The following is a 19,238-nucleotide window of genomic DNA, read 5'->3' on the forward strand; positions in this document are numbered from 1 at the left end:
TGGACCTTAGGGTAATTTGCATGTCCTGTAAGAGCATAATCTTTAGGGTTCACGACTAGAGAAAGCAGGCTTTCCTTCAGGAAACTAGTAAGTGCGTCATCTTTCTTAGGTGTGTGGAGACCTATTAGCCTGGCAATTCTTACATACAGTAATGAGGAGCTGTGTTGAAGACTTCCCAAGTGTGGATAGCTTCCTTCCTGTGTGTGATTCAGTTTGCCAGAAAGGGAACTGTAGGACAATAAAAATTACTGGGGTGCAGGAAAGAAGCTCTGCTGCTGTGAGTATGTGAACATGGTGTGTAAAATCTTGCGGGAACCAGATGTTCCTATTCTTCACATTTTAAGAGATATTCACTAATAGGCAAAAAAACCTTGCCGTTTAATAATGTACCTAGAACCAACAGATATTTCTATCAAACTTTAAAAAGCAGGGAAATTGGGCAGCTATAGTGAATGCACCAGGGGAGCAGGAGCGCTGACCTCCTCTCTGAGATATTGGACTGCCCTCCAAATTTGTAAAAATCAAGCACAATTTGGGTTGGTCTTTCACAGTCCAATCCACTTCCTGTGTAGCTTGGAAGAATTTAATAATATGTGCTTCTGAGCATATGATAAGTGGTGGCAACACCTGCCATCTCGAAAGATGGAGAATTACATTTTTGTATGTTTGTTGATGGTGGTGTTTTTTCCTGTTACTACTGTTTCTACAGAGAATCTAACCTAGAGAATTATATTCTCTCATTATTCATCCTAGAAATCTGTATCAAATTTATTTTCATTAATTTCAAAGCCTTTTTATTGGTCAATGTCATATGCTAGTGAAGACAACCTTTTGTGTTTCAAACCGGAGGTTATATTCTATTTCTATTTTGGGTGCATTAACAGGCGAATCTGAAACTGCAGTAACATCAGACGGATTACAATATATTGCTACTTAAGCAATAAATTCAGCTGTTGGAAAAAACAAACTTGGCCTGCCCAAGATGCATGCGTTCAGCCTGCCGTGCTTAAACCACCCCACTTAAGGAAGGGTGGGCACGGTCAATTAAAAACACAAAGCACATCTAGAAATTTGCTAAAATATATTTCACCTCCCATTGTTTTATCTTGTGCAAACTGAGACACTCTTCATGTTGATTGGAGACTATTCTGCAGAATAGTCAGTGCCATTATTCCACAATTGTTTTTGGAGTTTTTTAAGTGTAAATTTTGCAGTGTTGCTGTACTTCACATATTCACAGAAACAGAAGCAAAGGAAAATGATTTACTATAGGAAACTTCACTAAAATTCCTTATATACCCAGTCGATCACTGCGCTCTGCAGATGAGGGCCTCCTGCCGATACCATCTTATCAGGAGGTCCATTGTGCACAACATAGGAAACGGACCTTTAGTGTGGCGGCACCTACTCTGTGGAACTCCTACCCTTAAATATTAGACAGGCACCATCTCTGTTATCTTTTCAGTGCCTATTGAAGACCTTCCTCTTTCAACAAGCCTTTTAATTTGAGATCTTATCCCCATCTGCTTCTGTGTTGGAATTGCTTTTAATATGCTTTTAAACCTTTTTCTTTTAAAACAATGTTTTTAACCTGCTTTTTAAAAAAAATTTTTTAAGTTGTTTTGTTTTAATGTATTTTAATGCCCATTTTTATGATGTTTTAAAGTGTTTTTAGTGCTTTTGTTTGCTGCCCTTGGCTCGTGCTGGGAGGAAGGGCAGGATATAAATCAAATAATAAATAAAAAAAATGCAAAGTAAATCAAACATTTAAAATGACTATCTGAACTGTATCATCTCTCTTAATATTGTTGCTTCCTCCCTGCTAAAACAAGATCAGCACAGCACATGTCTTCTTTCTGTTATTTGGGTTGAATGCAGGTGTTGCCACCATTCACCATATGCTCAGAGGCACACGTTACTAAATCTTCCAAGCTACACAGGAAGTGGATTGGATTGTGAAAGACCAACCCAAATTGTGTTTGCATTTTTACAAATGTGTAGGGCAGTACAGAGAGGAGGTCAGGTGCCCTGCTCCCCTGGTGCATTCACTATAGCTGCCCAATTTCCCTGCTTGTTAAAGTTTGAAAGAAATATCTGTTGGCTCTAGGTACTTTCTTAAACCGCAAGGGTTTTTTCCCCCTATTAGTCAATTTTGTCTGCTTTTTAATCTGGAAGGTAACAAATGGGATCCTGTGCAAGATTGCTGAGAATGGATTGATTGCACTGGCATGTATATGCTTCCTGTCCTAAGTCCACACTCAAAGCCCTATACATCTTGGGACCAGGATACCTGAAGGACCATCTTATCCCTTATATACCCAGTCGATCACTGCGCTCTGCAGGTGAGGGCCTCCTGCAGATACCATCTTATCAGGAGGTATGTTCTGCACAACATAGGAAATGGACCTTTAGTGTGGCAGCACCTACCCTGTGAAATCCCCTCCCCTTATATATTAGAGAGGTGCCATCTCTGTTATCTTTTTGGCGCCTACTGAAGACCTTCCTCTTTCAACAAGTTTTAAGTTGAGACCTTATCCCCGTCTGCTTCTGTGTTGGAATTGCTTTTTAATATGTTTTTAAACCTTTTTTAAAAAAACAATGTTTTTTAACCTTTTTTTTAAGATCTCTTCAAAGCTTTTTTAAGACAGTTTTTAAAGTTGTTTTGTTTTAATGTATTTTAAAGTCTGTTTTTATGATGTTTTAAAGTGTTTTTAGTGCTTTTGTTTGCTGCCCTGGGCTTCTGTTGAGAGGAAGGGCGGGATATAATAATAATAATAATAATAAAAATTTGCATACTTATTGAGTTCAGCGGGATTTACTCCCATGCAATCATGTTTAGGATAGGTGAAATTGACCATGTGGGAGGAGGAGAAGGGGGGGAAGGACTGAAGTGGGAGGGAAAGAGGAAGAAGGAAGGGGAAGAAAAAGGGAGGAGAAAGAGAGAGGAGAGGGGAAGGAGGGGAGGAGAGGAGAGGAGAGGGAAGAAGGAGAGGTGGAGGGTGGAGGGGAAAGGCAGATCTGAACATTTAGTACGTTCTATTGTGTTCAGTGGTATTCACTCCCATGCAATCATGCTTAGAATAGGTAAAACTTACCATGGAGGAGGAGGGCGAGGGTGAGGGGACAGGAGACGGAAGGAGGAAGGGAGGGTATGGGGAGGGAGGGGAGAAGGAAGGGGGTGGGAAGAGGCAAAAGGGAACGGGATAGGAGGGGAGGGCAGGTTCGATCATTTGCATGCTTTTTGAGTTCAATGGGATATACTCCTGTATAATCAGTATTTATTTAGTATATTTCATCACCAGGTGACCTCAAAGTAGCTTCTATAGCAAGAACAAAATAATATAAGCAATTCAGATCATCATCATCATAAAAAACTAATTGTGCTTAGGATAGGTGAAACTGACCTGGGGGAGGGGAGGATATTGGGTGGGTCAGCGGGCGGTGGGCAGAGGGGAAGCGCCTTTCCTTTCCAAAAGGAAAACATTGTGAACAGTATCATTTTTTTCAGGGTTTCCCCCACCTTTTTATTCTACAGCAGGCACATGTAGCCTCCCACTCAAATTTAAACGAAAGCTGTCCCTGGCCACATCCACACCAGGCCTTTATTTCACTTTAGACCATCATGGCTTCAAAGAATCATGGGAAGTGTAGTTAGTGAAGGATGCTGAGAGTTGCTATGCTGACTATAGTATAGAGCCCCTCTGGTGGCTGTATAATTTTATAGCTGAACCCTCAAAGGGGGGGGGGCAGAGTTCCAGCTTGCAGAATCTTCTTTTTACATTTTTTCCTTTTTACTGGAGTATCAAGATTCACCAACTGGAGCCAGGTGCAATAGTCACACACTTAAGTCCTATCCCAGCATCTAATCATCTCATGTGTAAGCAATCATATGAGGAGAATAGGGGTATGCTGCTAAGCTCTGCCCTTTTTGGTGCATAATTTGTACATAGTTTAGAGCCCCCAGGAGGCTTTTTAATCGAACAGGGTGCCCTCATAAGTAGAAGAGGCTCCCTGCTTCAGACTTTCACCTTCAAACTCATGGAAGGCTCTCATACTGCTTAGCAATGGTGTGCCTGAAGGAGTGGAGCTTGGAAATGCACCCATCTGCACTTCTCCTTTGCTTGTTCACTTACATGTGAGGAGACTGAATACCCATACAGAGCTTTCAAATTAGTTTGTTTTGAGCAAGAAACTGGAGCTGGACTCGCACTCCTTCCACAGAAAAGCTGCTGCCAGTTACCTTCCCCCTCAACTCATATCAGCAAAATAATTGTGGAGAGGGCAGAGTCATTTTGGTGATGCCATTGTTAAACATTTGGGAGTTGGACACTTTTGCTGATCTACTTCAAATCACCCAGAGATCACCCAGCAGATCCCACTTTACCTTTTGCCCTGCTCTAATCATGGGGGCTACAAACTTGAAAAGTTGATAGATGGCACATTTAGAATATGCAATGTAACACTTATCTGTGCTAGGTGTATTTTATGCTGGGCCATACAAGTGCCAGTGTAATTCCGTGCTGCTTAAAGTGCTCTGTTCTGTATTCCTTGCTTGTCTAAGTCAGGCAAACTTTACTGAGGAATGGTGATAAAGCTGTAAGGTCTCTTAGAAGTAATGCCAAGTCTGTGTTCCCAGTCAACCAAAGTGGAACTTCCTCTGCCTTTTAAAGCTGTGTGGTGTGTCTTGGACAACTGATGATGGCTCTGTTAGTGCCCTGGCTGTGTGTGTGCAAGACCAACTGGAACAACCTTTTCCTGAACTTCCAAGTGAGGCAACGGTGGTGGGTGTACCCTACTTCTGCTTTTGGAATAGCTGGATAATTGCTGTGATAGTCTGACCCCTTGACTAATTTTAAATGCTGATTAGAGAAGCAAATAGCTAAACAGTTTTAGAGGGCTTAACTGTGTCCTCATTGTCTGATTCTAGGAGCTGGGAGTGGGTTTGGGAATTTAATTGTGTTTATATTTAGACCTTGGTAGGTTGTCACTCTTGCTCTACTGTGAACTGGTGAAACAATAGTTGTAGTTTGAAGCAGATGGCATACTGTGCCAACGTGTGCTGTTGTGTTTCAAATTTTATGGTGTAGCCCAAATGTGCAGGTTCCTGGAGAAATAGCAACCATTTCACTCCTCCCCAGTAGTTTTACTCTTGTGCCATGCTGAGCTAAGCTATAGTTTGGCTTAGCATGTTATCCAAACCAGGGGTTGTGATTTAGCTCTCTCCACACCAACCATGGTTTACCATGTTCATCTGGAGAGAGCTATTCAATGAGCCCCAGTTCAGATGGCATAGTAAGCTAAACTAGGGTGGGCTTTAGCGCTATACAGCAGCAAAACTACTAACAGACCTTCATTTGAATGTTCAGTACCTCTTCCAATATTCCATTTTGAGGCTGTTACCAAATGTAGACTGCAGGCCATCAGCCAATCCCCCCCCCCCCCGTTGCTTACTACCTTGTAGCCCAGAGACCAAAAGTGGCCCTGAGCAGTAGGCGTGACTCTTACCTTTCTACAGTAGGGTGCATACCAGCCACATGCAAGTCACACACATAACACTGCAGCTTTCCATCCTGGCAAATAAGAGGTATTGTCACAGTTCAAGGACACATTGCAGCACTTGAAGAGAGTGCACAGGAGGGCCAGATAGAGAGGCCTGGGGTCCCACAAATGCCCTCAGAGCTTGAGGTTCCCTATTTCTACTCTTGCTTGATGAAGTGTTTTGGAGACCATGAAAGCCTGCACACTATTTTGTGACATTATGGTTTGCTCTATATGATATTGTCCTAATACAGATTGTGGAGTTTTTAAAAACACGGCTACCATTTTACTTAAAGATGCATGCCGGTAGGAACTAATTGTGCTTTATTAATTTTCTCTCAAGCTTTACCAGTTCCTACCCCCACCCCCAATCTCCCCTGAGCTTTCCAAGTCCTTCCTTTCCCTCCATCCTTGCTTTTTCATTATGAAAGCATGTTTTTCAACTTGCTCTTCAAAAAGAATCCCAGCTTTGTGTTTTGGGGGGGGGGGATCAAAAAGATGTGTCAAGGCTTTTTGGCTGTTCTGCTGCAGACAGTATGGCTACTCTTCTGGAATTTGACCAGGAACTATTCATTTTTATCAGTTTGCCTTTTTGCCTGAGGTAGAAGTGGCTTTTGTATGAGCTCTTGAAAGAAAAATGGATGTATTAATATTGACTGAAAATCTCAACCGATCATTCATTGTTGTCTGGCTGAGGAATATGAGCTGTGGATTCACAAAAGGAAATGTAAATGCTAAGTCAGATGTGGGGAACATTTGTTCCTCCAGATGTTGCTGAACTACAACTCCCATATCTCTGGCCATTGGTTGTGGTTGTCGGGGCTGATGAGAGTTGTAGTTCAGCAACATCTGGAGGTTCCACACATCTGCACTAAGTGAATAGTGACTGGATCATTGGGGTGAGAGGTGATTCTCTTGATATGCTCAATGGCTCAAAAGATTTAAGTAAGAGCTGTAAAAGTAAAATTTCCCTGGACTTATTTTGTTCAGTGTATGTTTCCATAATCTTTGAATAGTGACACCTCCCTGCAGTCTCTACTAAAGCTGACAAGTGAACAAGGTAAATAGAATAATGGAATCGTAGAGTTGGAAGGGTCCTCTAAGGCCATCCAATCCAACCCCCTGCTCATTGCAGGAATCCAAATAAGGTATATCATGCTGTTGTACAGAAATAGTGCAATAAGGGGTGAGGCAGTAATAGATTTTTAAAAAAACCCAAATACTGCTACTTATAAACAGAATGATCAATGATGATGATTATTTTTATTTTATTGGCACATTACTTGCCTGGCTTCAAATCCTCAAGGTAGTTTTCCTCTCCTCCAGCCTTGTAAGATAGGTCAACAATTCATTTCCCGTTTTAGAAATGGGTAGTTTTAGGTTGATAGGAATGTGTTTGGCCAAGGCAGATAAATGAGTTGACAATTACCACGTTGCTTCTCCCTAAAGCTGTATTTACTCACATCTCTATTTTCCTGTCCTTGCAATGTAACATGATGAGCCTTCTCTGCCCTGAAGGGAGAGAGTGGAAGTAGCTTCCTCCATAGTTGAATCTAATGATGATCAGATCAATGCTTTACAAGCCTCAAGTTTTCTCATTAGCCAGCTGCTCTCAGCAGTGGAAAAGATAATTGCAATTAAATTAGGAAATGGGGCAAGCAGGAATTCCAGGCACCTCATGCTCATAACTTAACCTGGCATTTATTTTCTAATTTTGGTTCAAAGCATAGGCTCTTGCCCCCTATTTGCAAACCTTGTATGGAACAAATGGGCCCTATCTCTATTGGAATACCAATACTACACATGTTTACAGGATCAATTAATAATAAACGTTTGTGGCGGCTGCAAGGGTGAATTTTTGAAATCCCTCCTCCCCTTTTCAAATTATAAAAAGGAATATTTTACAAGTGATCTATAGTACCATCTATTGGTAACGTTTGAAAACACGATTAATATGCTCTAAAATAAAAACGAAACTGTTCCCTTTTGAAATGTAATTTTACTGTCTGAAGTTAAGGTTAAATGTACTTCGTTTGAAATTCGTTAAAATCTAGAGGTCACCATTGATAAAAATATCAAAACTATCTTATTTATTAAATAATAAAAAATTTAAACAGTAACAGGTAAGACACCAGTTGCAATTAATTTTGGGAGACGACAGTACAGGGAAGGTTCCAAAAATTGCACCTCAATTGGGATATAAACCCCAAGGATGCGTACGTGTTGTTCAAGTGTTAGCAGTACTGTTCTCACTACGCGTTCATTGAACAGTAGCGCAACCCCAAGATAAGGACGGTTAGCATCATCGCGTAAACGGCAATCAGGGGATGTGGCTGGGAAACCTATCGAGGTCACAGCGAGCTTTGCTTGATTGGCTGCAGTTTGCACGTTTGGATTTGTTTCGGTCGGATGTCGGAATAATACGTAAACGTTGGTGCCCGTTCTGTGCTACAAAGCAATCCGCTTTTTGGTCCTGTGTTCGCGATTGTAGAGAGTACCCACAATGCATTGCAACGTCTTTAATTTACATAGAGGGCTGGGAAAGCAAAACCGGAGAGAGGCGTCCTTTGCTTCCGTTGGTGAAGAAAGGCAGCTGGCGCTTTTTGAAGGAGGTTTTTTTTAATTGTTATTATTTTTGTGGGCTGATCTACCGTTCGTCACTATCATGAAGTCTCTCCCAACCCCCCCCCCGACTTTGGGTTTTTTGTTTGTTGTAATCCACAAACGCCACAGCTCATAAACATTTTGCTCTTTCTAACTGCAAAATCTAATGCATGTTTACGCAGAAGTAAATTCCACACAGGGTTTAATGCAGTTTACTCTTCGATTAACGGCCATTTGCACGGGAGCAAATCTTGCTGAACACAGTAAACACTCAAAAGGATGGATCTGCATGTAGTTATACACCTCAAGGCTACTGAGGCTTCTGTGGAGACTGCATGAATTTGGTATTTCATGGTTTTCTAAATTAAATATAAGGTTTACTCCCACCGGAGTAGAATTCTAGCAAGACTTAGCTTTAGAATGTTCTAGCATGTGTTTCACTATAAACAGTAATATCAAAAACTTATTTTTACAGGTTATTTTTTACGTATAGGAGTTGTTTTGTTCTGCTCCATGATTCATATATAATGTATTAAAAGAAAGCCAGAATCATCACAATAATCTGTTTTTCCCCCTGTGGAATAATTATTTAACAGCACAATGTTATATATATCTATGTGGAAGTAAGCCCCATTGAATTTAGTGGGGCTTACTCCTAGGAAAGTTTTGGGTTGCTTGCATTATTTACTATTATTTTCACTTATTAGTCTCTCTGTGGCACACAATAATTTAGTTATAAAATTTACAAAAACCAAAATAATACAATAGCAAATCAGGAAAATGCAACATCAGCACAAAATTGTATTAAATTGTATTAAGGTTTACACTCATTACTGGAAACAGTAACATAATTCCTTTAATTACATAATAACATGTTATGGAACAAAGTGAATGTCAGGAGAAAGAAAAAATAACATAAATAAAAAGTCTGAACTTAACGTTGCATCATTTTGAAATGCCGGCATGGAAGTAACTGGACGGCATTTTCTTCCCGCTTCAGATGTGTTACTTTGTTGAAAAGCTTATTTGTTTTCTGTTTTCAACATTTATTACTTTTATTAAATAACTGCAAATTGGAAACTTATTTAAATAGCATTTCTGATAATAAGGCGTGCACGCACACTAGCATGGGATATGCAGTTACTACTAAGCACGCTGTAGTGCTTCACGTGTATGATATAAGGCTGCAATCCTGTACATGCTTATCTGAGAGCAAGTCCCATTGTATTTAGTGAGGCTTCTGAGCAGATGTGCATATGATTGCCTTGTTAGTAGTCATTAGAAAATAACAAGGGCAAACTGAAAGTGGAGAATTGGTGGTTTGCTTAAAACCACCTTGTAAATTTATTCACTTGAGGTGAAAATTTCAATTTGGGATGGGGAAGGAGAGGCAGATACTTGACTACATCAGGCTATAAACATAGTGCTGTTAGAGTGTCATTTGCTTTTGTACATAACTTTAAAATATTGTTGTCCAAAATATTAAGTTAACCTTAGGTACATTTAAATCATTGGAAGACCTTCCAATGTTTATGGCTGGAGGAGATTAAGATAGTATGATGGTGCCTCTCTGCCAGTGAACTGAGGTGCTGATGGTGGGAAGATTTTATTGCTGTAGAGCTCCAGCAGGTGGTAAGCCTCAAAATGAGGTGTTGCAGGAGCACAGAACTGGCAACTTTGTATGTTTTAAGTCTGAAACAAAGCATGCACCATGCTGCTCCCATAATACCTTGTTTCTTGGATTTCTGAAATAAGGAGCTCATGACAACAGAATTGGCACTAATGCTCTGAAGTAACTATATGTATTTTTTACTCTCTTTTCTCACCTAACCACCCTCCCCATATACTAGACCAGGGATAGGAAACTTACGGTCTTCCAGATATTGCTGGAGTACAATTCCCATTATCCCTGACTATTACCCATGCTGGTTGGGCCTGATGGGAGTTGGAGTCCAGCAACATCTGAAGGGCCACAGGTTTCCCACCCTGGGTCTAGAGAGTGTGCAGCGACAATTCTTGGTGGATTGCTATCCTCAGGTGAAATTCAGTGAGATGAATGGTGCGACAGTCTTGCAGTTGCAGCTGAAATCCTAGCTCCATTGGAGTAAAACAAAAATAATTTAATTTTTTTAAAAAACCATCTGTCTTGGGACATGCCCTCCGCTGTACTTGAAAGTGGTAGCTGGGGTGTTTCTAGTGGGTGCCAGCAACGGTAGCCGAACATGCATGATGTGGGTCTGTGTAGCATTGGAAAGAAGTCGCTTAAGGCTGCAATCTACTTGGAGTAAGCACTATTGGACGCAGTGGGACTTACTTCCAAGTAAACATTTATAGACTCAAGTAGCATGATGCTATACGTTTCAATAAATTTAGTTCCATTTACTTTAGTAATATTTGTATGAATAATAGTTTGATCTACAGCTTTGATAAGTCTAGAATAGCTCTGTTACTGGCAAATGCAAATTAATCTAAGTATCATTTGCCAGAAGGAGTATATGTTTCTTTAAAATCCTTATTTTCAGGATTGCGTGTAGGTGTGCAGTAGCAGGAGCCCCACTCCATTATGCTTAACTTTTATGTTTAGTTTCCACCCTTCCTTTGTGTTTACCTTTTGTATTAACAGTCTCTCTCTCTCTCTCTCTCTGTGCAGGTTGTCCTGCTGGGCTTGGACATCTTATCTGCGCTGGTGTCACGGCTCCAAGATAGATTTAAAGCCCAAATTGGCACAGGTAAGGTCACTGGAGCTAGCCAAGCCAAAAGATGTAGTATTGGATTGCATGCTCTCTTGGAAGTAGCAGTTTGTAACAGTTTGTGAAGTATGGGACCTGATTGTCTGCATGTGTGCACTAAAACACTCTCCATTTGTACTGCAACCATGTTGGCAGTCTGTAAAATGCGAACTGGAATCTGGACTCCAGTTTAGTGTTTGCCTGTCCTTCCTATAACACTTGATGTGTGCCCAGGAGTCTACAATAATACGTTTGGTGAGCTTCCTGAATAACTAGCAAACTGTGGATGCTGCTATGCCTGTTTCTGCTCCTATTTGCTGTGGGGTAAACGAAAAGACAGGTCTGCTTCCCAGGAGATGCTTTGGCTATTTATTTATTTCAAATAGTTATAATAATAATAATAAAATTTTATTTCTGGGTCGCCTATCTGGCTGAGTTAACGGCCACTCTAGGCGACGTACAGCAAAAGAATAAAAGACACATATAAACAATCACACTTAATCTAAAACCGCCCATAGTTCATAACAATTAAAACTAGTCCACCCCCGAAATCCTGTAGGCTTGTCTGAATAGCCAGGTCTTTAAGGCCCGGCGGAAACCTGCGAGGGAGGGGACATGGCGAAGATCATAAGGTAGGGAATTCCAGAGGGTGGGAGCCACAATCGAAAATGTCTTCTCTCTGGTCTGCACCAGCCTAGCTGTTTTAACTGGTGGGACCGAGAGAAGGTCTTGATTGGCTGATCTTGTCAGGCGGCATACTTGGTGATGCTGGAGGCGCTCCTTCAGATAAACTGGGCCGAAACTGTATAGGGCTTTAAAGGTTAATACCAACAGCTTGAATTGGGCCTGGTAAACAACTGGTAACCAGTGTAGATCTTCTAACACCGGCGTGATGTGATCACGGCGATGGCTGTTCTTAATCATACGTGCCGCCGCATTCTGTACCAGCTGTAATTTCCGGACAGTTTTCAAGGGTAACCCAACATAGAGCGCATTACAGTAGTCTAAGCGAGAGGAGACCAGGGCATGTATCACCCGCGGGAGAAGATGGACAGGAAGGTAGGGTCGTAGCCTTTGTATCAGATGTAATTGATACCACGCTGCCCGGCTCACTGCCAAGACCTGAGCCTCCATGGACAGCTGGGAGTCAAGAATGACCCCAAGGCTGTGGACCTGGTCCTTCAGGGGCAATCTTACCTCATTAAACACCAGGTCTATATCTCCTAACCTTCTTTTATCTCCCACAAGCATCCACCTTTCAGGGCACACCACCCTTTCGAGGTGATTTATGTAAGCTTTTAAAGTTTAATCACATAAAAGTATCAGTAATTTACAGTTTTAACAATTAATTTGAAAGCATTAATTTAAAACTAGCAGTAGCTAACTTTCTCCACATATGAATGAATTAACGACATGCAGACTGGAATAAAAATGATTTCAGAGTTTCCTTTCAACACAAATAGCAGTGATGAAGCTGTGCATATTTCCCTGAGGAGAAAGTTCCAATGGTTTGGAGCCACCACCGAGAAGGTCCTGTCCCTGGTACCCTCCAGTTTATCAGCTCTTCCTGGTGGGCTGGAGAGCAGTACCTCAAACTCGGTTCTTTTATGCTCTGGGAGGCTTGTATGGGTGCAAGTGGCCCTTTGAGCAAATACTTCAGACTTATAGGAAGGGCTCTCCAGGTTGCAGCCTGAAAACCTTACTGGAAAAGTGATTTAGGATTCTCCTGTTTTCAGTCTTATATTCAGAGCTAAAGGACTAGAAACCTGTATTTGTTTTTTGTTTTGGGGTGGGCTTTAAATGAAAGCTGGATTCTCAGATTACAAATTCTGCAGCTGATATTGCTTGTCTGGAATTGTGGAAATGCATGCAGGTGGCATTAATCATAGCCTTCAATGGAGCAGATTATAGACTTGTGCATAAGGCCTTGGAGTCTGTGTATAAGGCCTGGGCTGAGAGGAAAGCCCTTACCCATGGCAGTTTTCCAGGTGTACCTGGTTGCATTTAAAGGAGCTTGCCATGTCTGCTGGCCAATTCACATGTTTATTTCAGCTACTGGTGTGCTACCATTATATGCAAATAGGCCGGTACATGTGGTAAATGCAGGTAAATGACACTGGGCATACTTGGGAACATGGGTGAAATCTTGTTGCTCACAGCATGTGTATCCATTGATGATCCTGTTATGGCTGCCTTGTTATTAGCCTGTTGTCCAAGGCAAGCCCTTATTCCTTCAGTGTAAGTTAAGACACCTTGAAATGTGTAGGAAGTGTAGGATTCTTGTAGAATTTATTTGTACGTCTAGCTCTGTTTTCCATACATTATTTTTTCTGATCAGCCTTGCTTTTTGCCTTTAGTGCTACCAAGTTTAATTGACAGACTAGGAGATTCAAAAGACTCAGTGCGAGAGCAGGATCAGGCACTGCTGCTAAAAATCATGGAGCAAGCTGCTAGCCCTCAGGTGAGTTCCTGGAAATATACAACTTCAGCATGCAAGTAAGTGGCTCCCAAGAAAATAATACCTTAGAGATTTTGGTTTGTGACCATTTAGAAAAAGCTGCTTTTCAAATAGGCTGAGTGCCACCTACCCATTAAATACAGTATCCTGCAGTAGGGGCAAACCAGAGGAAATAGCTTTGAATAGGTGAAGCAGGTGCTTCAGAAGCATAACAGTTAATTCTGGAGTCACCAGAAGAATTGGAATCCAGAATCTTTACAAAACCTAAAAATAGTAAGGGAATACACCAAGATCCATGTATTATTTTATTTATTTATTTATTTATTTTATTTTATTTATATACCGCCCTAAGCCCAAGGGCTCTCTGGGCGGTGTACATAAAATAAAACAGTCAGGAATATATAAATACAATAATACAATAAAATCAAGCCAACAAAGGTAAACAAAAATAATCAAACAGCAGCAAAATACAACAATACATATAATAAAACGCATTAAAATGCCTGGGAATATAAAAAGGTTTTCACCTGGCGCCGAAAATATAGCAGCGTCGGCGCCAGGCGCACCTCCTCGGGGAGACCATTCCATAGTTCGGGAGCCACAACCGAAAAGGCCCTATTTCTAGTCACCACCCTCCGAGCTTCTCGATGGGATGGTACTCGGAGGAGGGCCTTAGATGTTGAGCGCAGTGTACGGGTAGTTTCATATTGGGAGAGGCGCTCCACCAGGTATTGCGGTCCCATGCCGTGTAAGGCTATTTTGAATAACCTTTCTGCCCATTTTGTAGGGAAAAGACTTGAAAATATATATATAGCTTCAGAAGATGCCTTCACCAATTGCTTTCTCCTATTAAAAGTGTAATCCTACGCACACCTATTTGGAAGTAAGCTCTATTAATATTAATGTTAAATAGGCATAGGGATGTACTGTGTCTAAGAGCTGGTTCACATGACACGATAAGCCAAACTATGGCTTAGTAAAGGTGTGGGGAACCTTTGGCCCTCCAGGTGTTGCTGAACTACAGATCTGCATCTGTGTCAGAATTGTTTAATATGTTTTTTAATAATGTTTTTAACCCTTTTTTAAGGCTGTTTTTTTAAAATGTTTTTAATGCTGTTTTGTTTTAATGTATTTTAAGATCTGTTTTTATGATGTTTTAAAGTGTTTTGGTGCTTTGTTTGCCGCCCTGGGCTCCTGCCTGGGAGAAAGTGCGGGATATAAATTAAATGAATAAATAAACCACAACTCTCATCATCCCTGGCTATGGACCACACTTGCTGGGGCTGTTGGGAGTGGTAGTTCAGCAACCATCTGGAGGGCCTCCGGTTTCCTGTGCCTGGCTTAGCGAGACTCATGGAGAGGAGCTTGCAGTCATTTTACTCCTCCTCAATCCTTTTTATTGCAGCACTGTGCTGAGCTAAGCCAACGTTTGGTTTAAGCTGTCATCTGAACCAGAATTCATGGTTAAGCTCTCTCCTTACTAACCACAACTGTAGCCAAAGTTTGTTCTCAGCTTAGGTAATCTTGTAGTCCCAGTGACCCTGGGATAAAAGTTTTCCACAACATTTCCTTCAGGGTTGTTTTTGGGTTTGCTTTAGTGGGGTTGGGGCAGAGCTTGGAAAAGTTACTTTTTTGAACTACAACTCCCATCAGCCCCAGCCAGTGGCCATGCTGGCTGGGGCTGATGGGAGTTGTAGTTCAAAAAAAGTAACTTTTCCAAGTTCTGGATTTTTAAAAGCAGACTTAAAACTGATTTTTTCACCCTTCTAGTTTAGGACTTGGGGCTGTACATTGCAAACACTTTACCTGATATGAGACCAAGAGGGCTCAGAACAAATACTCGTGGAAGCACCGTGCAAAAAAAAATTGTGATTAGGCTGTGCAAATCATGTATAATGTTTTTTGGGAAAAGCCTTTCTCAGAATTCACTTCTGGATGAAATTGTTTATATTATATTCTAAATAAAATTCCTGTTTAGCTTCCTATCAAATCCTATTCAACCATCAGTCATACCTCGACTGAGGTAACACTTCCGGAGTGGGCCAGCAGCGGTAGTAGTCACAGTTTGAGTATTCCGTTTTCACCCAACAGAATGCAGATGGCAAGTAAATACATTAATATTTGCAATAATTTATTTTAAAGTAATGATGACTGCACATACTTTAATGAAAAACAGCACATAAAAGAGAAATAATGTACACAACATTTTAATATATAAAATAGTGCATACAACAGGCTTATGGGCCACGTTTTAATGTTTGGTTAAAGTTTATTTTTAATGTAGAGCAAAGAAATTGAGGTAGATAAACTAATAAAAACCATCTCTATGCTCTAAGCGAACAAATATTTGACATTTAGTGGAGCACATCAGTGTCACTGTAAAAACCCTTTCATTCATTACATGTGAGAAGTGGCTCCATGCGTGCTCCCATTTGTGCCCATTCAAATGCATGCACGTACCCACCGCCACAGGCCCACAACACTTCTTTTGTGACCATAGAATTCTCAGAATCCAAAAACGTAAAATTGCAACTGGTCTAGGTTAGCTTTCCTCTTACGTTCTTGTCTCTCTGTGGCAGTATGTTTGGGACCGGATTTTGGGAGGATTCAAACACAAGAATTTCCGGACGAGAGAAGGAATTTGCCTCTGCCTTATTGCAACGCTCAATGCGTAAGTTGGGGGATATAGCATATTTTGATATCCACATTCAGAATAATTTAAAAATACTTAGTGCATATTTCTTTCTTCTTTCCCTCCCTCTCTTTTTTCCCTGTCTGTCTTTTTAGATCTGGGGCTCAGAGTTTAACACTGAGCAAGATTGTGCCACATATATGTAATTTACTTGGAGATCCAAACAGTCAGGTGAGTCTGCAATTAAACAAATTTGGCTAAATGTATTCCTCCGGGAGAGGAATGACTATGATGGATAGGGAAGATTTTATTTTTATTTCATCTCATTTCCAATATAGGCTCTAAATTGTGCATAATAAACTTGGTGAGGCTCTAAATTGTATATAATAAATATGGCTAAGAAAACACCTTTGGTTGGAAGATGTGTGTAATTGCAAGCTTTGAAATTTCTCGTTCGTTAATCTTGGAGTGGGATGATGTCTGCTCCTGTGGTGACGATGTTGTGCCAATTTTGAACATGCTTATATGAATGAATATCCAGTTGCCTTCAGTGAGGATTTCATTTCATATCTGCATGTGGTATAATTTTGTTTTACGAATGGTGCACTTTGGGAGGAATTGCAGCTTCCTAATTTTTCTGCAGTGCAATGAGACTGGCTGCAAATAATTTTGTGGGACAGTGGTGAGAGATCTCAGCGGTGGAGATGTGGGGACCATGATGTAATATGTGTTACAAAGATAAATAAACTCCATACCAGGGGCAGAGTTGAGGAGTTTACCCAGGAATATAAAATCAAGTCACTCATTACAATATCTAACTCTGTATTGGGATGAAGCAGGTGTGATTTTTGTCAACATGTACGGAAAGGACTTGAGTTACTATGATACATAGTGTGCTCCACATCTAGAATAGGGGCAGGGAACCTTTGGGCCTCCAGATTCTTCCTGGCCATTGGCTGTGCTTACTTGGGTTGATGGGAGTTGTAGTTCAGCAACATCTGGCGGGTCAAATATTCTCTGCACCTGCTGTAGAAACTATGCACACTAATTTGCATATATTTTGACTGGCATAATTTATTCTGCTTCTACTAGTAATCAGGAGTGTAACAGGGAGCTATGCTGGGCACAGAAGCTCTGCCCACCTGATGCCTTGAAGCCCTGAACAATCCCAGCCCTGGTTTTTTGAGATTTTTCCCTAGATATTGTAAGATACTTATTTTATTACCTGTTAGGGCTAAAATTGTGTATGTCTGAACAAGATGAAAGCTGGGTTTCTTGGGATGTTGAATACTGTGCCCAATATTGTATTCCATGCTGTGATGGAATTGGAAGTTACGCCCTGCTTTTTGCAATATGTCCCAAAGTGACTTATAGGGAAAACAAAACAAAACCAATAATATACAATATTTAAAACACAGATTAAAAGATCAGGAACAGAGACATTAGAACAACATTCATAGTGCAAAGGTCTCCTGAAGTAAAACTATTGTAACCTGGCATATGAAACTTAGCAGGGACGGTGCCTGCCTGATTCCTAATGGAAGAGAGTTCCATAGAATTGGGCCCATACCCATTGCACTGAAGGCATGTCTTCTCATTGACATGAGTCGTGCTTCTGGTCCATGGGGGTCATTTCCACATTAATTGCATGGGGTGGAAGGGGAACAACATGTCCAATGATTTCTGTTGTTGTTGTCTCATTGTCTCATTCCATGCCCATGGGTGTGAATGAAATATAGCATGACATGATGGTATATTGATGGGGAAAAAACATAGTTCCATAATGGAACAGGTATTACAGTGTGAAAGGAACATTAGAAATCAGGACAGAAATGCTAGCATTATAATAAGAAAATATAATGCAATAAACCCCATGTCTGAATGCAGCCCTAGTAGCAGACAAGATGCTCAATATATCTGAGATAATATAACTTCAAGATTAGGCATCTGAATTTGCTTGTTTTTCTCTTTCTCCGCCTTCCTTTTTCCTTTGTGTGTCATATCTATTAAATTGCCATCAGAGACTATCCTTTTTTTAAAATCTTTGTACAGTGCTTACAAGTTTTAGGCACTTTAAGTGATAAATATTGCTATTAAATAATAACTAATAACCAGGGCTGTGGAGTCGGAGTCGGACTCGGGAGCAATTTTGGGAAGAGTCGGAGTCGGTAGAAATGTACCGACTCCGACTTCCAAATAAATTTTGATTGACAAGAAGCAATTTTGGGTGGAGTCGGAGTTGGACAGTAGAAAAATAGAGGAGTCTGAGTCTGAGTCGGACAGTAGAAAAATAGAGGAGTTGGAGTCGGAGTTGAGGGTTTGGTGTACCGACTCCACAGCCCTGCTAATAACAACAAAAACAATAATTAGGCATATACCCAACAGGTAATAGCAGACAGATGGTCAGCTTTGTTTGTCTCCTTTTTGGGGGCTTACAGAGCAATAGGTGTTTCCCAAACAACAAGTTTCCTTATTATCCTTTCTCTTATCCCTTCTGTGCTTGAATTCCTCATTGTATCCTTAGGCTAATAGTGCTTCCATAGAAATGATCTTACTACTTCTTGCTACTGCCAAAAAATTAAGATATAATGAGACCTATTTAGATTTTTGTATTGTTTGAAATAAACCACTTGACTGAAATTAAATCAGTGTTGGCCCAATTTAACACATAAGCTCTTCTTTGAGCAGGGATTACAGTTGGCCTTTGCCAAGGGGGTGAACTCAATATCTTATCAGATCGTAACCCATCACTAGTTGCCTGTTCTTGTTATAGAGTTAGAACACCAAAGAGGCAGAGTGGATTGTGAATCAGTACTGCCCTCTGTTGGTTGAAGAGTTAAAACAGAATCAGGGCCTTGATTTCTGTTGGTTCACTTTTGACTTAAAGGTGTGGTTTCTCTATGCAAGGAGATATTTTTTCATTTCATAAGAGGATGAAACAATTTTCAAATGACCTAATATTATATACTTTTATATCTAACATATTTCAGATCTTTGACAGGTGATGCTAAAGACTTTTTTAAAATCAGCTTTGCTTACCTTGCCTTCTCCAGTGGGAGTTATAGTAACAATTAACTTTGGTGTAGAGAATGCTGGCAGTGGTTGTTACTGTGCCACATGTAGGCAAGGATCCAAAAGACTAATTTAGGAACAGCCAAGGGTTTGGCACGCCCAATAGAATTGTAAACTTCTATTAAAGTGGCCATGCTGTATCTTGAACTGCTTTTGAAAGATGCCCTTGGTTTTCAAAATCAGTTTGCCATGTTCCATGAAGGGC

At 40.7% G+C, this 19,238-nt stretch overlaps 1 protein-coding gene and 1 non-coding gene across 10 annotated transcripts in view; one reads left to right on the forward strand and one right to left on the reverse strand.

Annotated features, from left to right (window-relative positions):
• Nucleotides 1-19,238, forward strand: part of CLASP1 (cytoplasmic linker associated protein 1) — a 311,886-nt gene that overhangs the window by 76,052 nt on the left and 216,596 nt on the right. For 8 of the 9 annotated variants that reach the window (XM_061609140.1, XM_061609147.1, XM_061609143.1 and 5 more), the window contains exons 3-6: nt 10,793-10,871; nt 13,229-13,332; nt 15,909-16,000; nt 16,117-16,192. In XM_061609140.1, coding sequence (XP_061465124.1) covers nt 10,793-10,871; nt 13,229-13,332; nt 15,909-16,000; nt 16,117-16,192 — 351 coding nt within the window. Of the gene's footprint in view, nt 1-8,308; nt 8,487-10,792; nt 10,872-13,228; nt 13,333-15,908; nt 16,001-16,116; nt 16,193-19,238 lie in introns of those variants that run through there. The other variant, XM_061609145.1, reaches the window with a different exon arrangement.
• Nucleotides 7,709-7,835, reverse strand: LOC133378659 (U4atac minor spliceosomal RNA). Its single transcript, XR_009761092.1, has one exon. It is a non-coding gene; the product is annotated as a U4atac minor spliceosomal RNA (small nuclear RNA).

This window comes from Rhineura floridana, chromosome 2, assembly GCF_030035675.1.
Source record: "Rhineura floridana isolate rRhiFlo1 chromosome 2, rRhiFlo1.hap2, whole genome shotgun sequence".
NCBI lineage: Eukaryota > Metazoa > Chordata > Lepidosauria > Squamata > Rhineuridae > Rhineura > Rhineura floridana.